Source organism: Eptesicus fuscus, chromosome 9, assembly GCF_027574615.1.
Source record: "Eptesicus fuscus isolate TK198812 chromosome 9, DD_ASM_mEF_20220401, whole genome shotgun sequence".
In the NCBI taxonomy this organism is placed as follows: Eukaryota; Metazoa; Chordata; class Mammalia; order Chiroptera; family Vespertilionidae; genus Eptesicus; species Eptesicus fuscus.
The window spans coordinates 30614778-30636392 of record NC_072481.1 but is presented as its reverse complement, the minus strand read 5'-3'; the positions used below and the strand labels follow the sequence as shown (position 1 = coordinate 30636392).

Sequence of the window (21615 nt, the reverse complement as noted above, 5' to 3'; positions counted from 1 at the left end):
GGGGAAGCGGGCGGTCAGTGCGGGTTCCGGCGGCCCCCAGGCTCCGAGCGCCCGCCCCCGGCCCCGGCGAGGCCCCTGCCCGGACCCTAGCCCCCGCTGCCTGCGCCCTCCCCGGGCCGCCCCGCCGGCCTCGGGTCCGAGCCATGTGCCGCTAAGCGCCCCGCGCGCGCGCCCCCGCCCCGACCGGCCCCGGCCCCGGCCCCCGTCAGGCGCCTTCCATGGCCGAGGCCCCCCCGCGCCGCCTCGGCCTGGCCCCCCCGCCCGGGGACGCCCCCCGCGCCGAGCTGGTAGCTCTCACAGCCGTGCAGAGCGAGCAGGGCGAGGCGGGCGGGGGCGGCTCCCCGCGCCGCCTGGGCCTCCTGGGCAGCCCCCTGCCTCCGGGTGCGCCCCTCCCGGGGCCGGGCTCCGGCTCGGGCTCCGCCTGCGGCCAGCGCTCCTCGGCCTCTCAGAAGCGCTACCGCCGCCTGCAGAACTGGGTCTACAACGTGCTGGAGCGACCCCGCGGCTGGGCCTTCGTCTACCACGTCTTCATGTGAGTTTGCCGACCCGCGCCCCCGGCCTTACCCCGCGCTCTCGCTCCACCCGGCGCCCGCGGGAGCCTGGACTCCCCTGGGTCCGCCGCCGGACCCTGGCTCCGCCTTCTGTCCCCAACCCCCACGGCCGACCCTCATTTTCACCCGGTCCCCTAGGCCTGAGCTCCATGACTGATTCCCCCAGCCTGACCCTAACCCCCAATCTCCAAGCCTTGATCCCGACTTCAACTCGCTTCTGACCTCTCCCACTGCAACTCCTTATTTCCATCTTGACCTCCACCCCCCTGCTCCTCTGTCCCAGGTGCTCCCACATGCAGTTTCTTGTCCGTCATCGTCTCTGCAATCTGGAGCCGCTACAGTGGGGCTCCCCTTTCCTCGTCCTCACCTCTGTCCCCGCGTCCCAGACACAAAGAGGGCCCTTTGGCCCCCACACACTTCCGGTCACCTTCTCCCCAGCTCTGTCACTACACTGGACTCCCACCTGGGCTCCCCTTGGAGATACCCCTCCCCAGGGAAGGTGTCCACCCTATCCCAGGGCAGGCTCCCGATTATAGGTGTTTGGGGGTCCCGGTGAGCCCCCCAGCCCTGACACTCATGTGTGCTGTCTGACTTATCTGACTCTTCACTCAGTCTCCCCCCCCCACCCTCAACTTTCCAGCAGCAGCAGGCTGCCCTGTCTGCCTGCGGCCTGGCTGGCCAGCCTGCCCAGCTCACTGGCCGCTGCACCAGGCCTGGCTCTGGGCACCCCAGGGGAAAAAGAAAGAGGAGAGGGGTAGGTTTGGAAACACTGACGCTGTTGCCTCCCTCCTCCCCCCCTCACCAGCTCCTACAACTTTCAAAAACACTGACCCCTCTTGGATGTAAAGAGTGAATTTTGGCAGCTCAGAGCGCAGTCTTGGGGGACGGCCTGGCTGGCCGGGAACATGAGAGGCCCCACCGATATCAGTTGAAGGGCCAGGCCTGGCTCTGGGACGCTGGGAGGTGCCGGATAGAGACCTCCGGTTCCTGGAAAATGTGCTGCTGTTAATCCCTCCTTACTGCCCCCAGAGAGGACCCGTTGGTCTTGGGGTCTCCTGAGTGGTCTCCTTGCCTGTCTTCCTGACTTCGGACAGTTCTGCCTGCCTGGCTGTCCCTCCGCCAGACTGAGTTTCCACCTGTGTGCGAATTGGCCTGTCCATTCATCTCTCCACCCAATTGTGCGGCAGTCCTTCTCCTTGTCTGCGTCCCTCCCTCTGTAGACCTGTCCAGTTATCTGTGTGCCTGTCTGCCCATCTGTCTATCTGCTTGTCCACCTGATTATCTCGTTCTTCTACTTGTCGGTTCCCATCATCTTTCGGTCTGTCTTCCTTCCTGTCCCTGCTTGCTGCCTCTGCCCAGTCCTAACAGAATTTCAAAGGTGGAGGGGAGAAATGCTGGCAAAGGATGCCCTGTCCGCAGGGAGGGTAGAGGAAGCTTACCCTCAGCCATAAGCTCCTGGGGTGGCAGCCTTGGCTTCATGCAGCGACCCCTGCTAGGCTAGGCCGGGGGCAGAGAGTTAAGATTGCGGAGGACCTGAGGTTAGACTCGGGGTCAGGGTCACAGTTAAGAGAAGCCTGACCCCCAGTGCCCACTGAGAGGCCTTGGATGAGTATCTTTGCTGCCGAGAGAGCTGTGGGAGTGACGGGGGTTCTGTGCTGGGATAATGCGAGATGGTGGGGTTGGGGGTGAGGGGCGGGGACTGCTAGTAAGAGTGGCTGCATTCTGGTGCCCTTGCCCACACTGCAGCCTGGGATGCCCAAGAAGGGTGAGATACCCCGCAGGGAGCAGCTGCGCCCTCCGTGGGACCCTCTTGGGAGACGACATTTTCCCAAGCCATGGCTGGGCCTGGGGAAGCCGACAGGGACTGAGGTGGGGTCCTTAGCCTTCAGGCCTTGTCTCTCAGCCCTCACAAGGATCACTGAAGGCGAAGGACCCGCCTCATGGCCCCCAGCCGGCCACGGTCTTCACCTCCTCTGGAAGGGCCTCTCCTTCCTCCCTAGGAGCTAAATCCGCTGGTACCTTTGCCCCACATCCTGCCTTACTGGATGCCAGGAATGCCCTGGCCAGGGGCGTGCTTGTTCTGACCACTTGTCTCCAGGAGCCCGGAGTGGAGGCATCTCTGAGGAGTTCTGGGGGAGCAAATGCGCCGAGATCTCAGGGGATTGGTCACTTGTCTTAGAGATCAAAGGAGTTGGGGGATCAGGAGCCCCACCTCTTGCGTGCTGTGTGATCTTGGGCTGATCACTGGGCCTCTCTGAGCTCTAGAACTCTAGGCCATGAAAGTAGGAAGCATCCCCAGCCTTGTGTCCTCCCTCTTGGACGAGGTAATGGGTGGGAAAGAGCTGGGTGAGCGGCAAGAGCCAGTTGGAGCCCGAGGGATGGGTGTTCTTCAAGAGCTTCAGAGGTGGGGTTTCTCGGTCACGCATGGCTGGGTCATGGGTGAGCCAGGAAGTGCCTCCTGCCGTTGGACTTTAGTCCTACAGGGGCACTTTTGGTCAAATCCTTCCCCCTTCCCCAGTGACGCTCAGAGGCAGCCCAAGTGAGGGGAGTCCAGTGAGCACAGCTAGCGGACCCCCTTCCAGAGCCTCTGGCCCTGGTAGGAGGGGCCCAACAGAAAAGCCTGGTAGAGAAGGGCAGAGGAAGGAGGGAATTGGGGTGAGCTGGGTTCATTCACCCCAGGAGACACCTCCCTCACACCTGCTAGCCAGGTCCCACTGGGCCCCCACAGACCTGCGGCTTTTCTGGCACCGAGGTGTGGGAGATTGCCCAGAGGACAAGTCCTGAGTCCACCTCTCCTCCCAGCAGCTGCGGCTCTGGCAAGTGGGAACCACTGACTCCTGTCTTCTCCGTGGTGAGGTCTAGAATGAGGGATTGCTGGCCCCTCTCCGAGCTCTTCCTCCTCTCGGTAGGCCCTTCATCTTGTCACCGAGCCCCTGCCTCCTCCCTGTACCCTGGCCCCTGATTTAAGCCCTCAGCCCTTCCCCGGCCCTCTTTCTCTCTGAATTTTGAGCAATAGCACATCGCTGCCCATGATGCTTTCCAAGCCTTCGGAGGAATGCTCACCTTGCTGCACCCTGTCAAGGGCCACCCTGCCTTCCCTTTGGAAGTCAGAGGCTGAAAGGGGCTGGGATGGAGCACAGCCCCAGGCGCCCCGTCTTCCTCGAGCCCCTGTGAGACTCTGCGGCTCCCAGCCCCCAGCGGCCCAGCAGACTTTCTCTATGTGAAGGTTTACGCTCTGTAAACATCCTCCGTCAGCCTTGTCCCTGGGGTCAAAAGCTGTGGGAATGGGGAGGAGAGGAGGTGGTGGCTGCTCCTGGGCCCTCAGGCTCCTAATCCCGGCCCACCAAAGCTCCCCCTGACCATCTGTGGAGGCACATCACCTGGGTTGGAAATAATCCAGCAAAGGTACCCACAGCCCTCAGGCATCCCTGCTAGGTGGGTCCTCACCGGTGACAGCCCCATTTTGCTTCTGAGAAAACTGAGGCTCTAGAGATCATAGTCGCACAGTAAATCAGTGGCAGATACAGGACCAGACCCGAAAACTCCTGACTCCCTGTCAGGGACCTGCCCTCTCCCTGCCGCCACCTGGGTTGGCTCCTGAAGTTTGACCTGCAATCTCTGATGGCGCGTGGAACGTCAGCCCTGTGCTGGGCACCGTGCTGAGTGCTCTGTATAGACCACGCACGCGTCCTTCAGCAGGGCTGAGGTGGGCGCGGTCATCCTCCTCATTTGCAGGCGAGGAAACTGAGGCTCAGAAGTCTCCCAGTGCGCTTGGCGGAGCCCGGCACAGAGCTGGGTCTGACTGGGAGCGGTCTTTCTCCTGCACCTCAGCTTCAGCAGCACCCCACCTCCAGGCTCCTCAGGAGCCGCACTCCTGTGTCATTCGTCCTTCTGTCCCCAGCACCCAGTGCACAGGAGGCAGGTAGTGGCAGGATTTTGTGGAATTGAGTGGAAACTGCCCAGCCTCACCCAATGCAATCACACTTTTGCCGCGCAAGGCTTTGCACACACACACATCCCTCCAACACACCCGTCTGTCTGTCTCATGCACTGCAACGTGGACACGCATAGCCGTGAATGTCCCAAAGGCCCAGAAATCTAATGCACGGCTGCTCCCACGTTTTCACGGACTTCACACACATACTTGGTTCTTGGCCCTAGCCTCGACTTTTAGGACAGAACGGAGTGGGCCATTCCGTGGGTGTGTTGCCTTCGCCTGTCCACACTGCAGGGTTGCCCTGCAGCCACCTGGGTTGGCTCTTAAAGTTTGAACTGCAATCTCTGCTGGAGGGTGGAGCACCAGCTCTGTGCTGGGCACCGTGCTAAGTGCTCTCTACCAACCCCTTCCTGCGTCCTTCCGCAGGGCTGAGGTGGGCGTGGCTATCCTCACCTTGCGGGTCTGTGTATGCATCCACCTCAGACCGTGTGCGAGCCGGGTGGCTGGCTTCCTAGAACTTTGCTGGTCTTTGCTCCTCCTGAAGGGCCCTCTGAGAGCCTCTGTCCAGCCCTGTGGTGGACTGGTGGCTGTGTCCAGGCACAGAGAGGGGCAGATCCTTAGCTAAGGTCACACTTGGTGGTCAGGGTAGAACTGTGTGAGGAACCCAGGCCTTCTGCCTCCCAGATCAGGACTTTTGATAATATGTTTCCTCACCCCAATCAATGGAGAAGAGGGATGCTCCAAGAACTGGGCCTTGTGATGGGAAAAGTCTCGGAGTGTGACGCAAACTCCAGTTTCGTGCTGCCGTTTTTCAGCCCCTGACCTTTTGTTTGTAAGAAAGCGTGAGTGAAGAGACCATCCTGCCAGCCTTCTAGCCCTTTCCCTCTCCCTTACACCCCTTTGCTCCCCGCTTCCTGAGTTCTGCTTTGGGGATCACTGGAGCAGGTTAGACTTCTCATTGTGGGTCACCCCACCCCAGCTCCATAGTACATTCATTCTGGCCATTGAGGAAGCCCTGCTGGTGTCTGACTTCAATCCCTATTGCTGCAGAAGCCTCTGTTCTCAGAAGGCTGGAGCCAAGAATGTTTCAAGACGTGATCATTCTTGGGCGATGGCAGCACCTTGAGTGGGTGATTAATTGAAGGTTCTCTGAGCCAGTCAAGGGAGCAGAAAACGCAGGGAGCGGGGCGAGAGCAAGGCTCTGCAGGTCCCTAAGGCCCTGCCCCTGTCCCCACCCCCAGAGGGAGGCCGAGCTGGGAATGTCCCTGGCTAGAAGTTTCCTCCCCTGCACCCATGTGGGTGGGCCTTTGGCCCTCTGTGGGCTAGGGGGCCCAGCAGGGAATTCTGTGTGTCTGACCTGGCGGCAGCGCCTCATTATGGCCCCTGCTGTGGGATTTGTGGGGCTGGAGTGGAGGAAGAGGAGGGACTTACCATTTCTCCAGAGACTGCCCTGCAGGGGGTTAAGCGCATGGGGTCCGAGTCTGACAGATTTGGGTTCGTTTCTGGTTCTACCCTTAGTAGTTACGTGCCCTTGGGCAAGTTACTTAAACTCTCTGCGCTTCCGTTTTCTCATCTGTAAAAAGGGAATAATAATAGCCGCCTCTAGGATTGTCAGAGCTAAATGAGTTAAAGCACCTGACTCAAATGCTCGCCATCATCATCATCACCATTGTTATCGTGGTCGTGATTGTCATTCCCTTCCCAGGCAGCGGTCTGCCGGTGTCCTTGGCTCAGCACAATGAGGCGAGTGTCTGGGTGTGCGGGAGAGAGTAGGGGCTGTGCGCTGGGTGAGCAGCTCTCCGTGGGAAGCCTGGGGATGCGGCTTTGTGCACTTCTGAGGAGCATCTAGAACGTGCCGCGCCCGATAGCAGGCGGGCATGATTATTACCCTAATTTCACACGTGACTAAAGCGAGGCTGGAGTGTGGTCCTCACCCACCTGCCCGAGGTCACACAGCTAGTGCATGGCGGCACCAGGACTCCAGCCTGGGTCCTTAGGACTTTATTCATTTACTCCTTCCTTCATGTGACAAATATAAAGAGCGTTCACTGTGTACCAGGCCTGGGGAGGCAGAGGGAGGTAGACCGTGCGTGGGCCCTTCCTGGGAGCGGGGAGGGGGCACAGCGAGGAGACTGCTGAGCCTCTCCTGCCTTCCCTCCCAGGCACTTGCAGAGAGGTCCGGGCGTGGGCGTGAGCCTGCCGGTGTGTAGGGGAGGAGCATGTATGTGAGAGTGTCGCTGGGAGGCCAAGGTGTGGGCCTTATTGTCAGATGGTGCGGCTAGCGTGGCCCCAGGGAGGTGGAAGTGGAGCCTTGGGGCTCGGGGACAGCCAGGGACCCCTGGGAAAAGAGGGCAATCCCCACTCTCTCCTGGGGAATGGGGTCAGGGAACCCCAAAGGAGATTTAGGGATCTCAGTCCCAACACTTACTGAAAAGGTGCCCCCTCTACCCCAACCCCAGCCTCACTATCCCCTCTGTCAAGTGGGATAAACCGGGGAGTGGACACGCAGGGCTGCTGGCCACAGAGGGACTCTGGATGAATGGGAGCCGATGCGGCCCCCCTCTTGTAGGACTGGGGGTAGGGAGTTCTTTCAGCACCTTCTTCCTGGCTTTCTCAGAGATCAGGCAATACCCAGAGGGCTGCCTGCTCCCCAGCCCCGGCTCGGAGGGTTTGGGGAGAGGATGCAGGTCAGACCTCTGAGACCCCCCAGAAAGCCCCCCACCCCCCCAAGACTCCAGGCTTTCTGGGCAACTCTGTCCCCAGGGCAGGATCTGTGTGCCCTGGGGGTTGGCACCTGGGAGGTGAGGAAGGAGGGGCAGCCCCAGGCAGCAGACTAATTGGGCTGGGAATCCGTGGGCAGCGCCTGAGGGAGGGAAGGAGGCAAAGGGAGCAGGGAGCTCAGCGATTCCTTCTCTCTTCCCTCCCTTCTGGAGATTTGGGCGACAGTGGGTGGAGTGGGGTCAACCCCAATCCCTGCAGGAAAATCTGGGGCACTTTATTCTGAGACTCCTTGGACATCTAGGGCAGGCTGGTAGGACAGGGGGAAAGCTTGCTGGAAACAAATGGACCAAAGTTCCCACTGAAGCAAAAGGGATGGAGGTCAGACAGCAGGAGGGACTGCCCAATAACCAGGAGGTAGAGTGAGATTCCCTGGGGTACTCTTTCCAAAACTCGGGGGCTCGTGTCCAGCGGGACTGGACGAGAGTTACTCTGACTACTGTCCCTGTGAAGTGAGTGGCACCCTGCCCTTACACTAGGAAGGATGGGGAGCAGATAGAGCCTCCCAGGGAGGGGAACGGATCAGATCAAGCACTTGGCTTTGGAGGGTGGGTGGGCACGGGCTGCCTCCCCTCCACCCTCCCTTCCCTGTCCTCCTCCCTGGGAGCCTCAGCCCGTCCAGGTCATCGTCTTCGGGTTTATTTTTTGCTGGGCTCGGCTGTCCCCAGGGAGGGGAGGGGGTAGGGAGGAAAGGAGGGGAGAAGGAACAGCTTTGTCAGCACAATCCCCAGCGCCTCTGCTCTTGCCCTCCTTGGCCTGGCTGCCACCCTCTTCCGGAGGGACCAGTCCCTGGGCGCAAAGGGGACCCAGACCCCTGTGGGACCTCCTTCCTTCAGGCAGGACCAGCAGCTCGGGAATACCCTCACCCCTTTGCCATTCGTACTGCTGCAGAGCCCAGAGCCAGAGGGGCCTCAGAGCCAAAGCAGATCCACAGCTTCATTTCACAGATGGGCAAACTGAGGCCAGGAGAAAGGACATGTTGCCCAAGGACACAGCACACATGGGCTTCTCCACCTCCCTTTCTCATGCTGGAGTAGCCGAGAGCCCAGGAAAGCTGCCTCCCACTTCCGCCCTGATCTCAGCGGGAAGGAGCAGCCCCCTGATTTCATTCACTCATCCAGTTCTTGTCCTCTGGGGACTGGTGGCAGTCTGCTGGGAGAGACAGAAGATGGGGGAGGAGAGTGTGGCCCAGGGATTGGCAGAGGGAGGGAGGCTCAGCCTGGGGATGCTGTCAAGGCCCATGGAGGGTGCCAGCCCCTCCCCCTACTTCAGCCTCCTTTTTTGTTACAAAATATTAGCCCTGCCCTAGCCGATTTGGCTCAGTGGATAGAGCGACGGCCTGCGGACTGAAGGGTCCCAGGTTTGATTCCGGCCAGAGGCATGTGCCTGGGTTGTGGGCTCGATCCCCAGTAGGGGGCGTGCAGGAGGCAGCCGATCAGTGATTCTCTCTCATCATTGATGTTTCTCTCTCTCCCTCTCTGAAATCAATAAATATATTAAAAATATATATTAGCCCTATTTTACAGATAGACAAATTAGGGCCCGTGGTTAACGTAGTAATAGTTGTATAGAAGGGATTCAAACCCAGAGTCCCCTGGGCTCCCCATTCTTGAACACGCTCTTCCCTTGACTCTGGTCAACTTGTCTGGCTCTTTCCATTCAGTTCTGTCAGCAACTCTGCCTGCTCTTTCTGCCCCAGGAATGTTGGGGCTCCTCAGGCCTCTGTCCTGGGCCCTCCTCTCTCTGCAGTTTCCATGGAGGGGGTTCTCATACACTCTTGTGACATTCGGGGTCACCTCTGTGACGACCTCCTCCCTCTCTGCAGTTTCCTCCCTGAGCTTTACCGTGTAGTTGCCTGTGGACACCTCACCTCCTCACTCCCTTCCTCAAAATCATCATTGCCTTCCAACCCGCTCCCCCTGCCCCCAGTGACTCCTCCACCCCCAGTGCCCAAGTCAGGAACGCCCTCCCTCAAGTTCCTTTTGCTCTTTCCCTAAGAAACAACTTGTGGTGCCCCCAAATGTGCTACTTAAGGCTCCAGGTACTTTTCCTTCTGCCTTAAACTCCTGCCCCTCTCACCCACCCCATCATCTAGCAAATCTAGCAAACTCCTATTTATCCTTCAAATCCCAGTTTGAGCATCACCTCTTCATGGATGTGCTCCCTGCCCACGCCCACTCTGGGCTGGATTGGGAGCCTTCGGAGTCCCCAGAGCTCTGCTCAGCCACCCCTGTGTGCTCCTCGGCGCTCTCTCGCATCAGATGATGAGGTCTGAGTGGTGGGGGTTGAGCACAGTGCTTGGCACATGGCTGGTAATTAGTGAGTGTTTGCTGAGCCAGGAAATAAAGGTGGCATTGGAGCTGGCTGTTAGGATGAGAAGGGTTTTGCCAACTAGAGAGAAATCGGATAAAGGACCCTTAGGTCCTCTGCGTGCAGGCACTGAGCTGGCAGCTCTCATGGTTTTAGTCCTGAGTGCACTCCGGGGGGAGGCAGAAGCTAGAACATCGGCTTTGGGGTGGGACTCTCTTCCCCTACCCTCTTCGCTTCAGGATCTGCAGAGTCAGAACAGGGAAGTGCCACTGGCTGGGAAGCAGAGCCTGACTGATCTCTTCCCATGAGCTCATGCTCTACAAACACGAGGCCATTTAGTTCTCCCACCACCTCTGTGTGGCAGGCCCTGTTATTGTTCCCATTTCGCAGATAGGAAACTGAGGCTCAGAGGAGAAATAATGTGTACCAGCTTGTCCAAGGTGGAGCTGGGAATGGAATCCATGTCAGTGTGACTCCCGAGCCCAAGCTCCAAGTGGTTCTCAGAGGCGTCAGCAGACCCGTGGCAGTTTTCAGTGGCCTAAGGCGAAACAGAGGGAAATAAGGACAGCAGGATGACTCTCAGAAAGCTAAATTTATTCCATTTAAAGGACTGTCTTTTCGTCTGAGATTATGTCCTTTCTTTTATGAAACGATGGGGCTGGGAGTTTTTTTAAATGTCCTTACTTGGCAAAATAAAAAGTTGACAACCTTACGCAGTCCCCAAAGTGTTTTTGAAAATTTTACCGGTGCGTGAAATCCCTGGGCTTGGGCGCCTTCCTGCCTCCTCCCTCCAGAGCGCTGGGGCCAGAGTGGGAGGAGTCTGGCTGGGAATGGAAGGATTAAAGGCATGGAGCCCCAGTCTCCACTGGATACTCTGAGCCTTGGGGCCTGCCCGCCCCGGAGTGCACTGAGGACCAGCCTAGGCAGGACTCTTATCAAGGGGGTAGAGTCAGCCAGAATCAGCGCTCACCCCTCACTCAGTTAAAGGAGCACCGGACGGGGAGTCAGCAGGCTGGGGTTTGGTTCCCGCCTCTGCTTCCTAAAAGCTGTGTGACCCCAGGCAGGTGACTGAACCTTTCTGAGGCTCCAGCTTCTGTCCATGTAGAATGACGATTATCATCTCTGCCTGCCCACCTCACCAGGCTGCCTCCTGCATCAAGTGCTTCCTTAACTACAGGTGCTGTGAAGAACAGAGGGCTTAGTGTGCTTTTGCTGTTCGTATCTTCCTCTTCTCTTGGGTCCTGGCCTGAGGTTTGAGCCCTGAGGAAGGGACTTTGTGGGCGTGGGTGGGGGTACAAGGCCCTGTAAGAGCACCTCGATCAGACTGGCGAGGCCTTTCCTCAGGAGTCCCAGACAGGCCGGAGGCCTGGGGACCTCCAAGGCAGCACAACGCTCCTGCCGGGAGCCAGGCTCTGTTCTAACAGAGCTCTCATGCAGTGATAAGATTCATGGTCCAATCTGTACCAGGTATTGTGCCAGGTGTTCTCCACATGCCACTTCATTTAATTCTTGCAAGAGCCTTAGGAGGTAGGCACTGTCATTACTCCATTGTACAGAAGGGGACACTGAAGCCTAAAGGTTCAGCCTGTATGCTGCCACACAGCCAGGAGGCAGTGAATAAGCCCGAGCGTGCAGGGAGTCTGTGGTGTGAGGGGCCTGAGTGTGCAGGGAGTCTGTGGTGTGAGAGGCCCTGAGTGTGCAGGGAGTCTGTGGTGTGAGAGGCCCTGAGTGTGCAGGGAGTCTGTGGTGTGAGAGGCCCTGAGTGTGCAGGGAGTCTGTGGTGTGAGGGGCCTGAGTGTGCAAGGAGTCTGTGGCGTGAGAGGGCCCGAGTGTGCAGGGAGTCTGTGGCGTGAGAGGCCCTGAGTGTGCAGGGAGTCTGTGGCGTGAGAGGGCCTGAGTGTGCAAGGTGTTTGTAGTGTGAATACCTGAGTGTGCAAGGAGTTTGTGGTGTGAGAGGGCCCGAGTGTGCAGGGAGTCTGTGGCATGAGGGGCCTGAGTGTGCAAGGAATCTATGGTGTGAGAGGGCCTGAGTGTGCAAGGTGTTTGTAGTGTGAAGGACTGAGTGTGCAAGGAGTCTGTGGTGTGAGAGGGCCTGAGTGTGCAAGGAGTCTGTGGTGTGAGAGGCCCTGAGTGTGCAAGGAGTCTGTGGTGCAAGATGGTGGGAGCGGATTTGCAGGGCTGCAGTAGGCGGGGTAGCTGAGGGCACCCAAGGTATACGTGGGGGGGAGGGTGTGTGGGGGGTGAGAAGGCAAAAGACACCTTCCTGCTGGGTGGCTTCCAGTGTTACCTCCCTCTCTTCCTTCTCTGAGTCTCCCCTCCCCCTCTTGCTGTGACTCTCAGTAACAAAGATAATAGCGAATGCTTATTAAGCCCTTACAGTGTGCCAGACACTGCTCTGAGAACGTGCCAGGCCTTCTCTCACCTTTTCCTCTCATCAACCCAGTGAGGTGGGTACTAGTGTTATGCCCATTGAGGAGACCGAGGCAGAGAGGTTGAGTAACTTGTCTGGGTTTAGATGTGCGGCCAGCGTTTCGACTCCAGAAGTCCAGCTCTAGGGGCTATGATCTCACCTGCTATCCTGCACCATATTGCACCTTATTTGCCTTGATGGGCCTGCCTACTGGGGGGCTGATATGAGGACCAGTTGAGGCTTAAAGTTCAAGGTCCTGTCCCCCACCCCAAATTTACTCCTCTTTTCCCTTTAAAAAAAAATTTTTTTTTTATTGATTTCAGAGAGGAAGGGAGAGGGAGAGAGAGATAGAAACATCAATGATGAAAGAGAATCATTGATTGGCTGCTTCCTGCACTGGAAATCGAGCCCGCAAGCAACAGCAACTTGGGCATGTGCCCTGACCAGGAATTGAACTGTGACCTCCTGGTTCATAGGTCAACACTCAACCACTGAGCCACGCCAGCCGGGCCATTTTTTTCCTTCTTGCACTCTCTCATTTGGGAAGCCTTTCCTTCAGTCCATGCTCTATCCCAGATGCCGGGGACAGAGCGGTGAATCCGACGCTCCCCTGCTCCCTGGAGGAGATGGGCCGGCAGGTTGGCAGTGTCAGGGCACCATGGAGACCTGTAGGAGCCCAGCACAGAGGGGCCAGCCCCAGCCCCCACATGGACAAGGTTGGGAAGGTTTCCCTGAGAAGGTGGTTTAAGTTGAAACCCAAAAAATAAGAAGGAGTAGGAGTCGACCCTGCAAAAAGGAGCAGGGAACAGCATTCCAGGAAGAGAGACCAGCATGGGCAAGCCCAGAGGTACGGCCGAATGTGGCATTTGCAGAGATTTTCAAGACGTCAGGAGATGGGGAGCCTAGAGGGGCGAGAGGGGTGCCAAGAAGAGGCTGGGACATGAGCAAGGCCAGGCTGAGGAGCAGTGACTTCCTGGAAGACCCCGCGTTCAGGAAAAGGAACTGACGGTGGGAGTGCCGTGGGCATTTTAGTGTTTTAGAAACAGCTCTCTGGGTCTGGCAAGGAGATAGGGGAGGGGACTCTGGCAGGGAGCTCTGGGAATGCCATCCACTTGGCCTCTTCTTCCCTCTGCCTTCCCCTCCTGGCCCAGCCCTCTGAGCGGCTCCTCCGGAGCTGCCCACTAACCCTGCCAGGCCTGGCTGGACCTGGCCTGGAACCCTAGGACTTTGCCTATAGGGAAAGTACAGCTGCTTATGCAAAGCCTGGCCTGGGAAAGGTGTGTGTGGCTGAGCTGAGGGGGCCTTGGAGGCAGAGGGGGTGGGTACAGGCACAGAAGCTGCCTGCCAAGGAACTCTAGGGGATACAGGCCTGGGGCCTAGGGGGATCGCCAGAGTAGTGGCCTTAGAACTGCCCCATGAGGACACCCAGGGATTTGGCTCAGCTAATGGTGGGGTGCCCTGGGCAGCGGCCAGGTGGCTCAGCCTACTTCAGTTTCCCTCTCCCTCCCTCTCTCGCAGCTCAACAGGGAATAGAAGTCACCGGTCTCACCCAGCCCCCTCATTCTACTGATGGAGAAACTGAGGCCCAGAACAGGGCATGGACTAAGGTCCGGTGACAGAGCCCGGACTGGAACCCAGGCTCAGCCCAAGAATCTCAGTTGTACCCAACAACAGTAAACAACAGTGGAAGCCCTGCCATGGAGCTGGCAGTTCTGGCCCCTCTGGGTAGTGTTAGGCAGTCTCTTCACAACTCTGAGCATCAGCCTCTGGATCCAAAATGCTACCTCCAACTGGGAAGGATGTCCCCTCTCCCACCTGGTGGTTCACAAAGCACTTGAAGGCATGCCTGGCCCAGGATGGGGCTTAATTGTTTGCTCAGTGAATCTCACTGAATTCTCATAACTACCCTAGAGGAAGATAGCATGACACTATTTTACACTGAGGATCAGAAAAGAGGAATGACTCGCCCAAGGTCGTTCAGCTGAGAAATGACCGATATGGGGCTGGAGCCCAGGTGTCTATTCACCTGTCTAAGACCCTGGACCAACACAGCCTCACATATGAGCCTCTGCTCTCGGTGAAAATCAGCTGATGCCCCAAGCAAGACCCATTCGTTGGCTGGACAGAGGATGTTTGTGTGTGTGTGCAGGTGTGTGAGCAACCTGGCCCGCAGCTCACATCAACCCCTGTGCCTCAGTGCTCCCGAGGCTGCAGCTGCTGCCCCAGGGGAAGGGGATCTTCCCGCTTTCCGTCCTGCTTTGAGGGTTTTTTTCTCTTGGCTTGGCTGGCTGGGACAGAAGCTGGCTGTGGTGTGACCAAGGACGGGGTCTGGCCATCTAATACCCTGCACATGACAGGCACGGGGTGGGCACCAGGCTGGGAGAGGGATTTGCACTCTCCTAATCCGGGGGCTGCAGCCCTCCTCTGTCTTGGCCAGGGCCGTGGGAGAGGTTCGTCCCTGCCCCCATGCCCAGCAGCCCCAGCTCAGATCCCTGGCACACACCCAGCTCCTCTACTTGGGGCCTTCTCCTGCCCTGCTCATGCTCCACACCCTCCCACGAAGTGAGCAGCATTGGGACTCATGGGGGCAACACTGGGCCATTTGGATCTGATGAAATGCAATGCTGTGCAGCATTTGGGCTGAAAAAGGAGGGCAATGTCAGGCAGGTTGAGAGCCCACGCTGGAGCAGAGTTAGGGGGGAAGACCTGGTAGGGGTGCAGAGCTGGAGTGTTTGGGGCTTATCCTGGGCCACCCCTTCTGGGAGAAATTTGGCTACAAGTCAGGGAGGCAAATGTGTGGGCCATGCCCCCCTTCGCTGGGCAGTAAACACACAGCCGTCTCCCAGGAGACAGCCCAAACATCCCGGCCCCCCACAGTTATTTATACCAGGACTCCCTCTCCTCCTGGGCCTGGTCTGGGCCTCTCAGTCCCCTCCTCAGCTGGGCGACCTGAGTTGAGGACGCAACCCTGTCAAGGCTGGAGGCCTCAGCAGCAGGCCAGCTCTGGACTGGGCACTCACTACCTCCCCATGGCCTGTCCATTGGAGGCCCTGGATCAGAAATGTGCTCATGGAGGCCAAGGCCTGGGCGGCAGGCAGGAGTCTGAGGCTTGAGCCCTGGACATGCTGTCATCGGCTACAGGACTGTGGTTCTTGGCACCCCTGTGTTCAGTAGGAGGGAAAGGTCTAGACGAGTGCTTTGCAAACTGTTTTAAGCAGCAGATCTGGTTCTTTAAATGAAAAGTGACACGGGAGCACAGTGTATAAAACAGACCAAAACACCCTGACTGGTGTTCTCAGTAGTTAGAGTCTCGGCCCATGCACCAAAGGGTCACAGATTTAATTTCTGGTCAAGGGCACATACCTGGGTTGCAGGTTTGATCCCCTGCCCCGGTCAGGGTGTGTGCAGGAGGCAACTAACTGATCCATATGTCTTTCTCACATCGACGTTTCTCTCTCTCTCTCTTTCCCCTGCCCTCCCTCCCTTCCACTCTCTCTAAAAATCAATGGAAAAGATATCCTTGGGTGAGGATTAACAAACAAAACAAAACAAAACAAAACAAAGCAGGGTTGCTCTGGGTGGAGTCCAGGGTGAGGGCCCAGAATTCTGCCCACTCAGCCTGTGTGGCCCCGTATACCACCATCCTGGAGCCTGTACATGGCCCTTCTTATTCTAGAACACATTCCAGGTAGCCCTGGAGTTCCCTGGCCAAATCCCATGCCTGTTTCCAGGGCTTTCACAGGCCTCTTTCCTGCCTCATCGGCCCAAGGGTCACTGTCGTGCGCGAGCACTCACAGGCTCAAGGGCAGCTGTTGGCAGCCAGTGTGGATAAAGCCTGGATGAGCAGGCTGGCAGCCACAGAGTGTAACCAAGGCCCCTCCTGGTGAGGATGAGCCCAGTGTGGGAACAGAAGAGGGACACCGTGCAGCTGACCTCAGCTTCCAGCATGGGACTCCAGGGTACCCAAGGTTTTAAATTCAAACTTGGCCTTCCAGATCCTCCGAAGGTATATGTGTCAGGAAGGATAGGACACATTTTATTTAATAGCTTGTTAGCTTGATTTAAACTTTTGAATATTTAGACTTATAGTATACTAGAGGCCCGGTGCACGAAATTCATGCATGGGGGGGGTCCCCTCAGCCCAGCCTGCACCCTCTCCAATCCGGGACCCCTGGGGGTATGTCCGACTGCCAGTTTAGGCCTGATCCCTGGGATTGGGCCTAAACCATCAGTCAGACATCCCTCTCACAATCCTGGACCTCTGGCTCCTAATCGCTCACCTGCCTGGTCGCCCTAAATTGCCCCCAACTGCCCCCTCCCTGCCAGCCTGGTCACCCCTCAGCCCCCCACCCCCCCCGCTGGCCTGGTCATGCCTTACTGCCCCCTCTGCCGGCATGGTCACCCCCAACTGCCCCCCTCTGCCGGCCTGGTCACCCCTAACTGCCCCCCCCTGCCGGCCTGGTGGCCCCACACAGCCTGCTTGTTCAGTCGTTTGGTCATCCCTCACTAACCCCCCTGCCAGCCTGGTCGCTCCACGCAGCCTGCTGTTCAATCATTTGGTCGTCCCTCACTAACCCTCCTGCCGGCCTGGTGGTAGGCAGCCATCTTGTGAGGGTGTGAGGGTTAATTTGCATATTACCTCTTTATTATATAGGATGGGTCTACATTTGTATTCTTCCCCAGCTCTGCCAGTGTTTGGGGTGGGCTCACATCAGCCCTCCCTTCACCCACCCACCTCTGTAGCAACCCTAAGCAAGACGTCCTTTCTCAGAACTCTTGGGGTTCACAGGACAGTGGGAGAAATCCAACTCACTAGTGCTCAAGGCCCTCGCAACCTGGGTCTTTCTGTTCCCTCCCAGATACTGTCTGACTATCCACCAGGCCAGCCTGGGGGACGGGAGGGGTACAGAGTTGGCCTTGCCCTTGGTGGATGGATCCCAATGAGATGGTGGTGGGTGGCAGACGGAATTAGAAACAGCCTCAGCATAAGGAGAGGGCCAGGAGTCTCAACCAGACTGAGAGCACACTTCTCGCCAAGGCAGATCAGAGATTGGGGCGGGGCCGGGCAGGAAGGGGGGGCCGCCCAAGGAGAGGAGAGAACAGGAGAGTCACCAAGGTGGAAATGCACAAGGTATGGAGGGGTGCAGTGTGGCTGAGGCTTAGTGTGGGTGCACCTCATGCTGAGCCGAGGAGCTTGGTTTTGGGGCTGTAAACAGCAAGGGGCCACTGTAGGACTGTAACGAGGAGAGGGGCACTTGGACTGCAGGGTAAATGGACTGGGGGTGGGGATGGGGTGGATCTGGAATCTGGTGGACAGTGAGGAGGTGGCTGGAGGAAGGGGGAATGGAGTGAGTCCAGGGCTGGACAAGAGTGGGAAGTAAGGGTCCAGGAAGAAAAGGGTGATCTCAACTCTGCCTTCTAGAACATCTTCTATCTCCTCCTCCCTTACTCTGTCTTGGTTCTTGTCTCCTCTCATCATTCCATTGCCTGGGTCTGCAGGCTGGGGAGAGGGGCACCCCGCCCCAACAAAGCAGTCCATTTTACATAGGTGGTGGAGTGGGAGACCACAGCTGTATGAAAGAACCTGTTCATTCACTTTTCATTCATTCATTCACTCAACAAATATTTATTGAGAACCTACAATGCACCAAGCCCTATTCCAGAAGTGGGAGAGAGAGTGGTGAACAAGAGAGATGAAGTGGCTGCATTCAAGAAACTTATATTCTGGGGGACCCAGGCTGGGCAGTATCCACCGTCTGGCTTTCTGGTCCATGCCCCTGGGTGCCTGAGGGTGGAGACCCCTCTGTTACTCATTTGTTCCAGCTGCCGGGGTGTTAACGCTCATCTCTCAGGGCACTAAGGACAGGGGTCCAAGGCCCAGGGCCTCAACCCCAGGGACCACCTGTCTCGATCAGAAGAGGCCTGGGCTCAGGCCCTCGTTCTTTTCACTCACATGTTCTTGAAGCCCCTTACTTACCTTCCTGGCCTCAGTTTCTCTGCCAAGCGGGACTTGGGGGAGCCCTAAGGAAGTGAGGGAAAGGCAGTCCGCTCCAGCATTGCCCACTGGTGGACAGCTCCTCTGTGCGTGGAGATGCCAGGGACAAGGTATCATCATCATTATCAGCAAAAGATAATAATAGCCGCTGCCTATTGTGTCCACTGTGGGTCAGCCTCATGCATCTTCTCACTTAATTTATTCCTCCCAAGCAGCTCATTATGGCCAACTACCTTCCCTCCCCGCTTTCCGGACGAGGAAATTGAGTCTCAGGGAGGTAAAATGACTGGCTTGGGGTGCGATGGCTGGCTCAGTAAGGTGAAATGACACGCGAACCTACCCGACTCTGGGAGCCCTTAAGGACGGCGCTGTGAGGGTGCTGCCTGGCACCTGCCCCTCCTGGGCATTCAGCCTCCAGAGTGGTAATCCAGCCTCAGTGCCTCCCGGACCCCCTTTGGGGGCTGGCACCATCCTGAGCCTGGGCACTGGGTGCTGCGACACTGGCCAGGGCAGCACCAGGGGCCGGATCAGGCCAGGACCCGACTTAGAGGCTAGGTGCCCCGGACCCCGGGGGCACTCCGCCCTGCACCCAGCGTGAGTGGGTGGGCGGACGAGCCCTGGGCAGAAGGGCATTGCGCCCCCTTCCGCGCCCCCGTCCTCGGGACGCGGCGGCACCTTCACACTTTCCGCTTGGCCCGCTGCTCGCCTTTCAGGCCGCCGCGTTTTCAATTGTTAATTTGGAAACGGAAAAAGAAGCCGGCGGGCTGGGGAGGCCGCGGGGAGGTAATCGGAGCCGCGGCGCCGCCCGCCCCTCCAGCGTGCGGTGCCGGGTGTCGCCGAATCTCCGCCCTTCCCGGGCCCGGAGCCCCGCCCACCACGGTGTCCCACCCCCGTCGTGCCCCTCCCCTTCCAGTTTGCCCCTCCCCGCGCCGAAACCTGGGGCCAGCCTGGCAGACCCGGGGGCGCAGACCCGGGCGCAGACCGCGGCGCCTCCGCGGGAGAAGAGGGGCCCCTGCGGGGAAGGAGGCCGCGGCCCTGCCGGGGGAGGAGTCCCCAGGAGCCCTCCTCTCCAGGATCCCCTCCCTCTCCGAGGAGCCCCGCCTGGTGTCAGCCTCCTCTGCGTCCCCAAGTGAACCCAGGCCTTTCCCCAACCCCTTGGCGCGGGAGTTCTTCCGGGCCAGGCCCCTGCCTGCAGACTGCCGCACCAGGGCTCCTGGGCTCCCTTGACAGAGAAACTGAGTCCCAAGGAGGGACAGTCCACTTACTCAGGGTCAGGCAGCCTAGGCTGAATTCTTGAGCCTGGCAGGGGTCAGGGTCAGAGCTGAATTCAAGCCAGTTCTTTTGGCTCCGAAAGGGGTCTGTCTCTCTCAGAAGAGGTGGGGGCATCAGGACCAGAGGTGCAATCGGTCCTCTTCTCCTGACCCCCAGCAGCCTTTCTGTGGTTAATGAGCTATTGGAAGTTCTGCCTTGGTCTACCCCGACTCCTCCTTGCTATCATTTATATATTCAATTATAGGGGAGTTTTGGAGGTAGAAGGGCTCTCTAGACTTTGCAGACACACAAGGAGCACCATGCAAATGAAACGTAAAAGACCCTCCTCTGGAGACTGGAGAAGTCCCCCGGACTAACAGCTTCAGGAGCTGCCCATTTGGGAAGCTGAAATCACCAGTCCCAGAGGGATCAGCGAAAAATAGGGCCCTCCTTTCTCATCCCTTCCTTAGGCTGAGGAATAAACTGAGACACCACTGTAGTTTCCCAGCTCCTCAGCTGAGTGCTGACAGAGTCAGGCTAGAGGGCCCATTGATGCAGAGCCCCGGCTCTGCCCACATCCTGTGCCTCCCCTTCTGCTGTCGCCAACTCTGACACCTCTTCCAGAGCCACCAAACAGGCTGCTGCCTTTTAGAGGACTCTGAATCAGCTGGGGCCTCAGGCTGGGCAGCCTCTCCCCTTAAAGGCCAAAGAAATGGAGAGGGCCTGCGAGTGTGCTTCCAGCGTCCAGCCTCAGACCCTCTTAACCAGCCTTCCACCTTGGCTGTGAAACAGGCCCAGAGAAGTTGCTCTCCTGGCCCAAGGTCACACAGCAAGCCTTTCCCAGCTGAAAGAGTACATTAGAGTCAGTCTTGCTGGATTCAGTCTGGCTGGTCCTGGACTTGGGGTTCCAATGAGAAGCAAGGCTCTAGGGCAGCTCTAACCCACTGCCCCAGGTGTGGCCTGTGAATTTGCATGCTGCTTTGCTTGTTAGTAGCAAAGGCATCGAAATGCCCCTTTCCCATCATGCCCCCTAAACCTCCCACTGCCGGGGATCCTCAATGGCTGAGTCTGCAGGACTCCCAGGCTGAGCTGTCTTAGGGCCTGCACTCTCCTGGGGGCCCAGCCCTCCCCGCAGATCCCGTTCCACCTTGTCAGCTCTCGGTGTGCCCTCTCTGCTCCTGGAGTGCCGAGAACCAAGGTGGGGGACTAAGCTCTTTCCCTGTTTTGGACGCTTCCCTCCCTCCTCCCTCCCCTCTTTGCACAGGTTCTGCTGATTCAGAGCATAGAAGGCTCCTTAGAGGTGACCCTGACCCCTGCCAGGCTCAAGTAGCTGGAGGCCTGGTCAATCCTCGAACCCAGTGCCACCCTGTCACACGCAGCAGGGAGGGCAACAAGAGGAGGGCATTTTTGAGGTGGGGGTGAGTGGCAGGTGCCTGGGTCCTTCTACAGAAGGAGGAAAAAAATCAAAAGAAATGACCATAGGAAGTGGGAAATCTGGGCCCAGGCCCAGCTCTGTCTCTGGTCTACTGTATGATCACCGGTAGGTCATGTCCCTCTTTGGGACTCCGTGTCCCATCTATATAGTAAACAAGGTGGTTGATGGACTAAGGGATTTTTCAGTGCCAAAGTGTAGTCAGGATTTGATAACCTCTTGCCACCTCCACTTCCCCCTTGTACAAGTCACCATTATCTCTTACTCGATTTATACTATTAGCTTCCTGACAGATATCATTGCCCCCTCCCCCGCCCCCGCCCCGCCCCACTCAGCAGCCGGTGTGATGACCTGCTTCCCACCTCCACTGCCTCTCTGCCCTCGCAGCCTCCCCCCCCCCCCCCCCTTGCTTACTCGCTCCGGAGCACTATGGCTCTGGAACACACCAGGCACCCTCTGGCTCGGGTCTCTCATACTTGCTTCTCCCTCTCCTCCCAGATACCCACATGGCTCACCCCCCCATTTCCTTCAGATCTCTGCTCACATGTCACCTTCTCAAGCCTGTGTTCCCCGGCCACTCTCTGTACGGTGACCTCCCTTGACTCCCACACCAATGTTCCTCCGTCCTTTCTTCCCACCTAATTGTTCTCCATCATCCTCTGGCACTTTTGTCGATGTAAGAAACGTCCAAACCTATAGAGAATTTTATTCGTTTATTTGATCCAAACTGATGACATGTGCTGAGCTCGGAGTCCCAATGACATCTTAACGCCCAGCTCAGCACGTAAAACTGAGGCGCCCAAATCCGTATGAAGCTGGTCAGGTGGAACTGGGGGGACGGCTTCCATTGGCCATCGTGTTTAAGGTTCTAAAACCCCGGCTGCCCGTATTCCACCCCTTAGTTCACTCCTACTTTGCTGGCCTCCTTCTTGGTTTTCCCGCGCTCCGTTT

The 21615-nt window shown here is 58.0% G+C and overlaps 1 protein-coding gene across 2 annotated transcripts in view; it reads left to right on the top strand.

Annotated features, from left to right (window-relative positions):
* The first annotated feature begins 218 nt into the window (after window positions 1-218).
* Window positions 219-21615, top strand: part of KCNQ4 (potassium voltage-gated channel subfamily Q member 4) — a 54844-nt gene continuing 33447 nt past the window's right edge. For both annotated transcript variants that reach the window (XM_054720469.1, XM_008151298.3), the window contains exon 1: window positions 219-532. In XM_054720469.1, the coding sequence (XP_054576444.1) occupies window positions 219-532 (314 nt within the window). The remainder of the gene's footprint in view (window positions 533-21615) is intronic.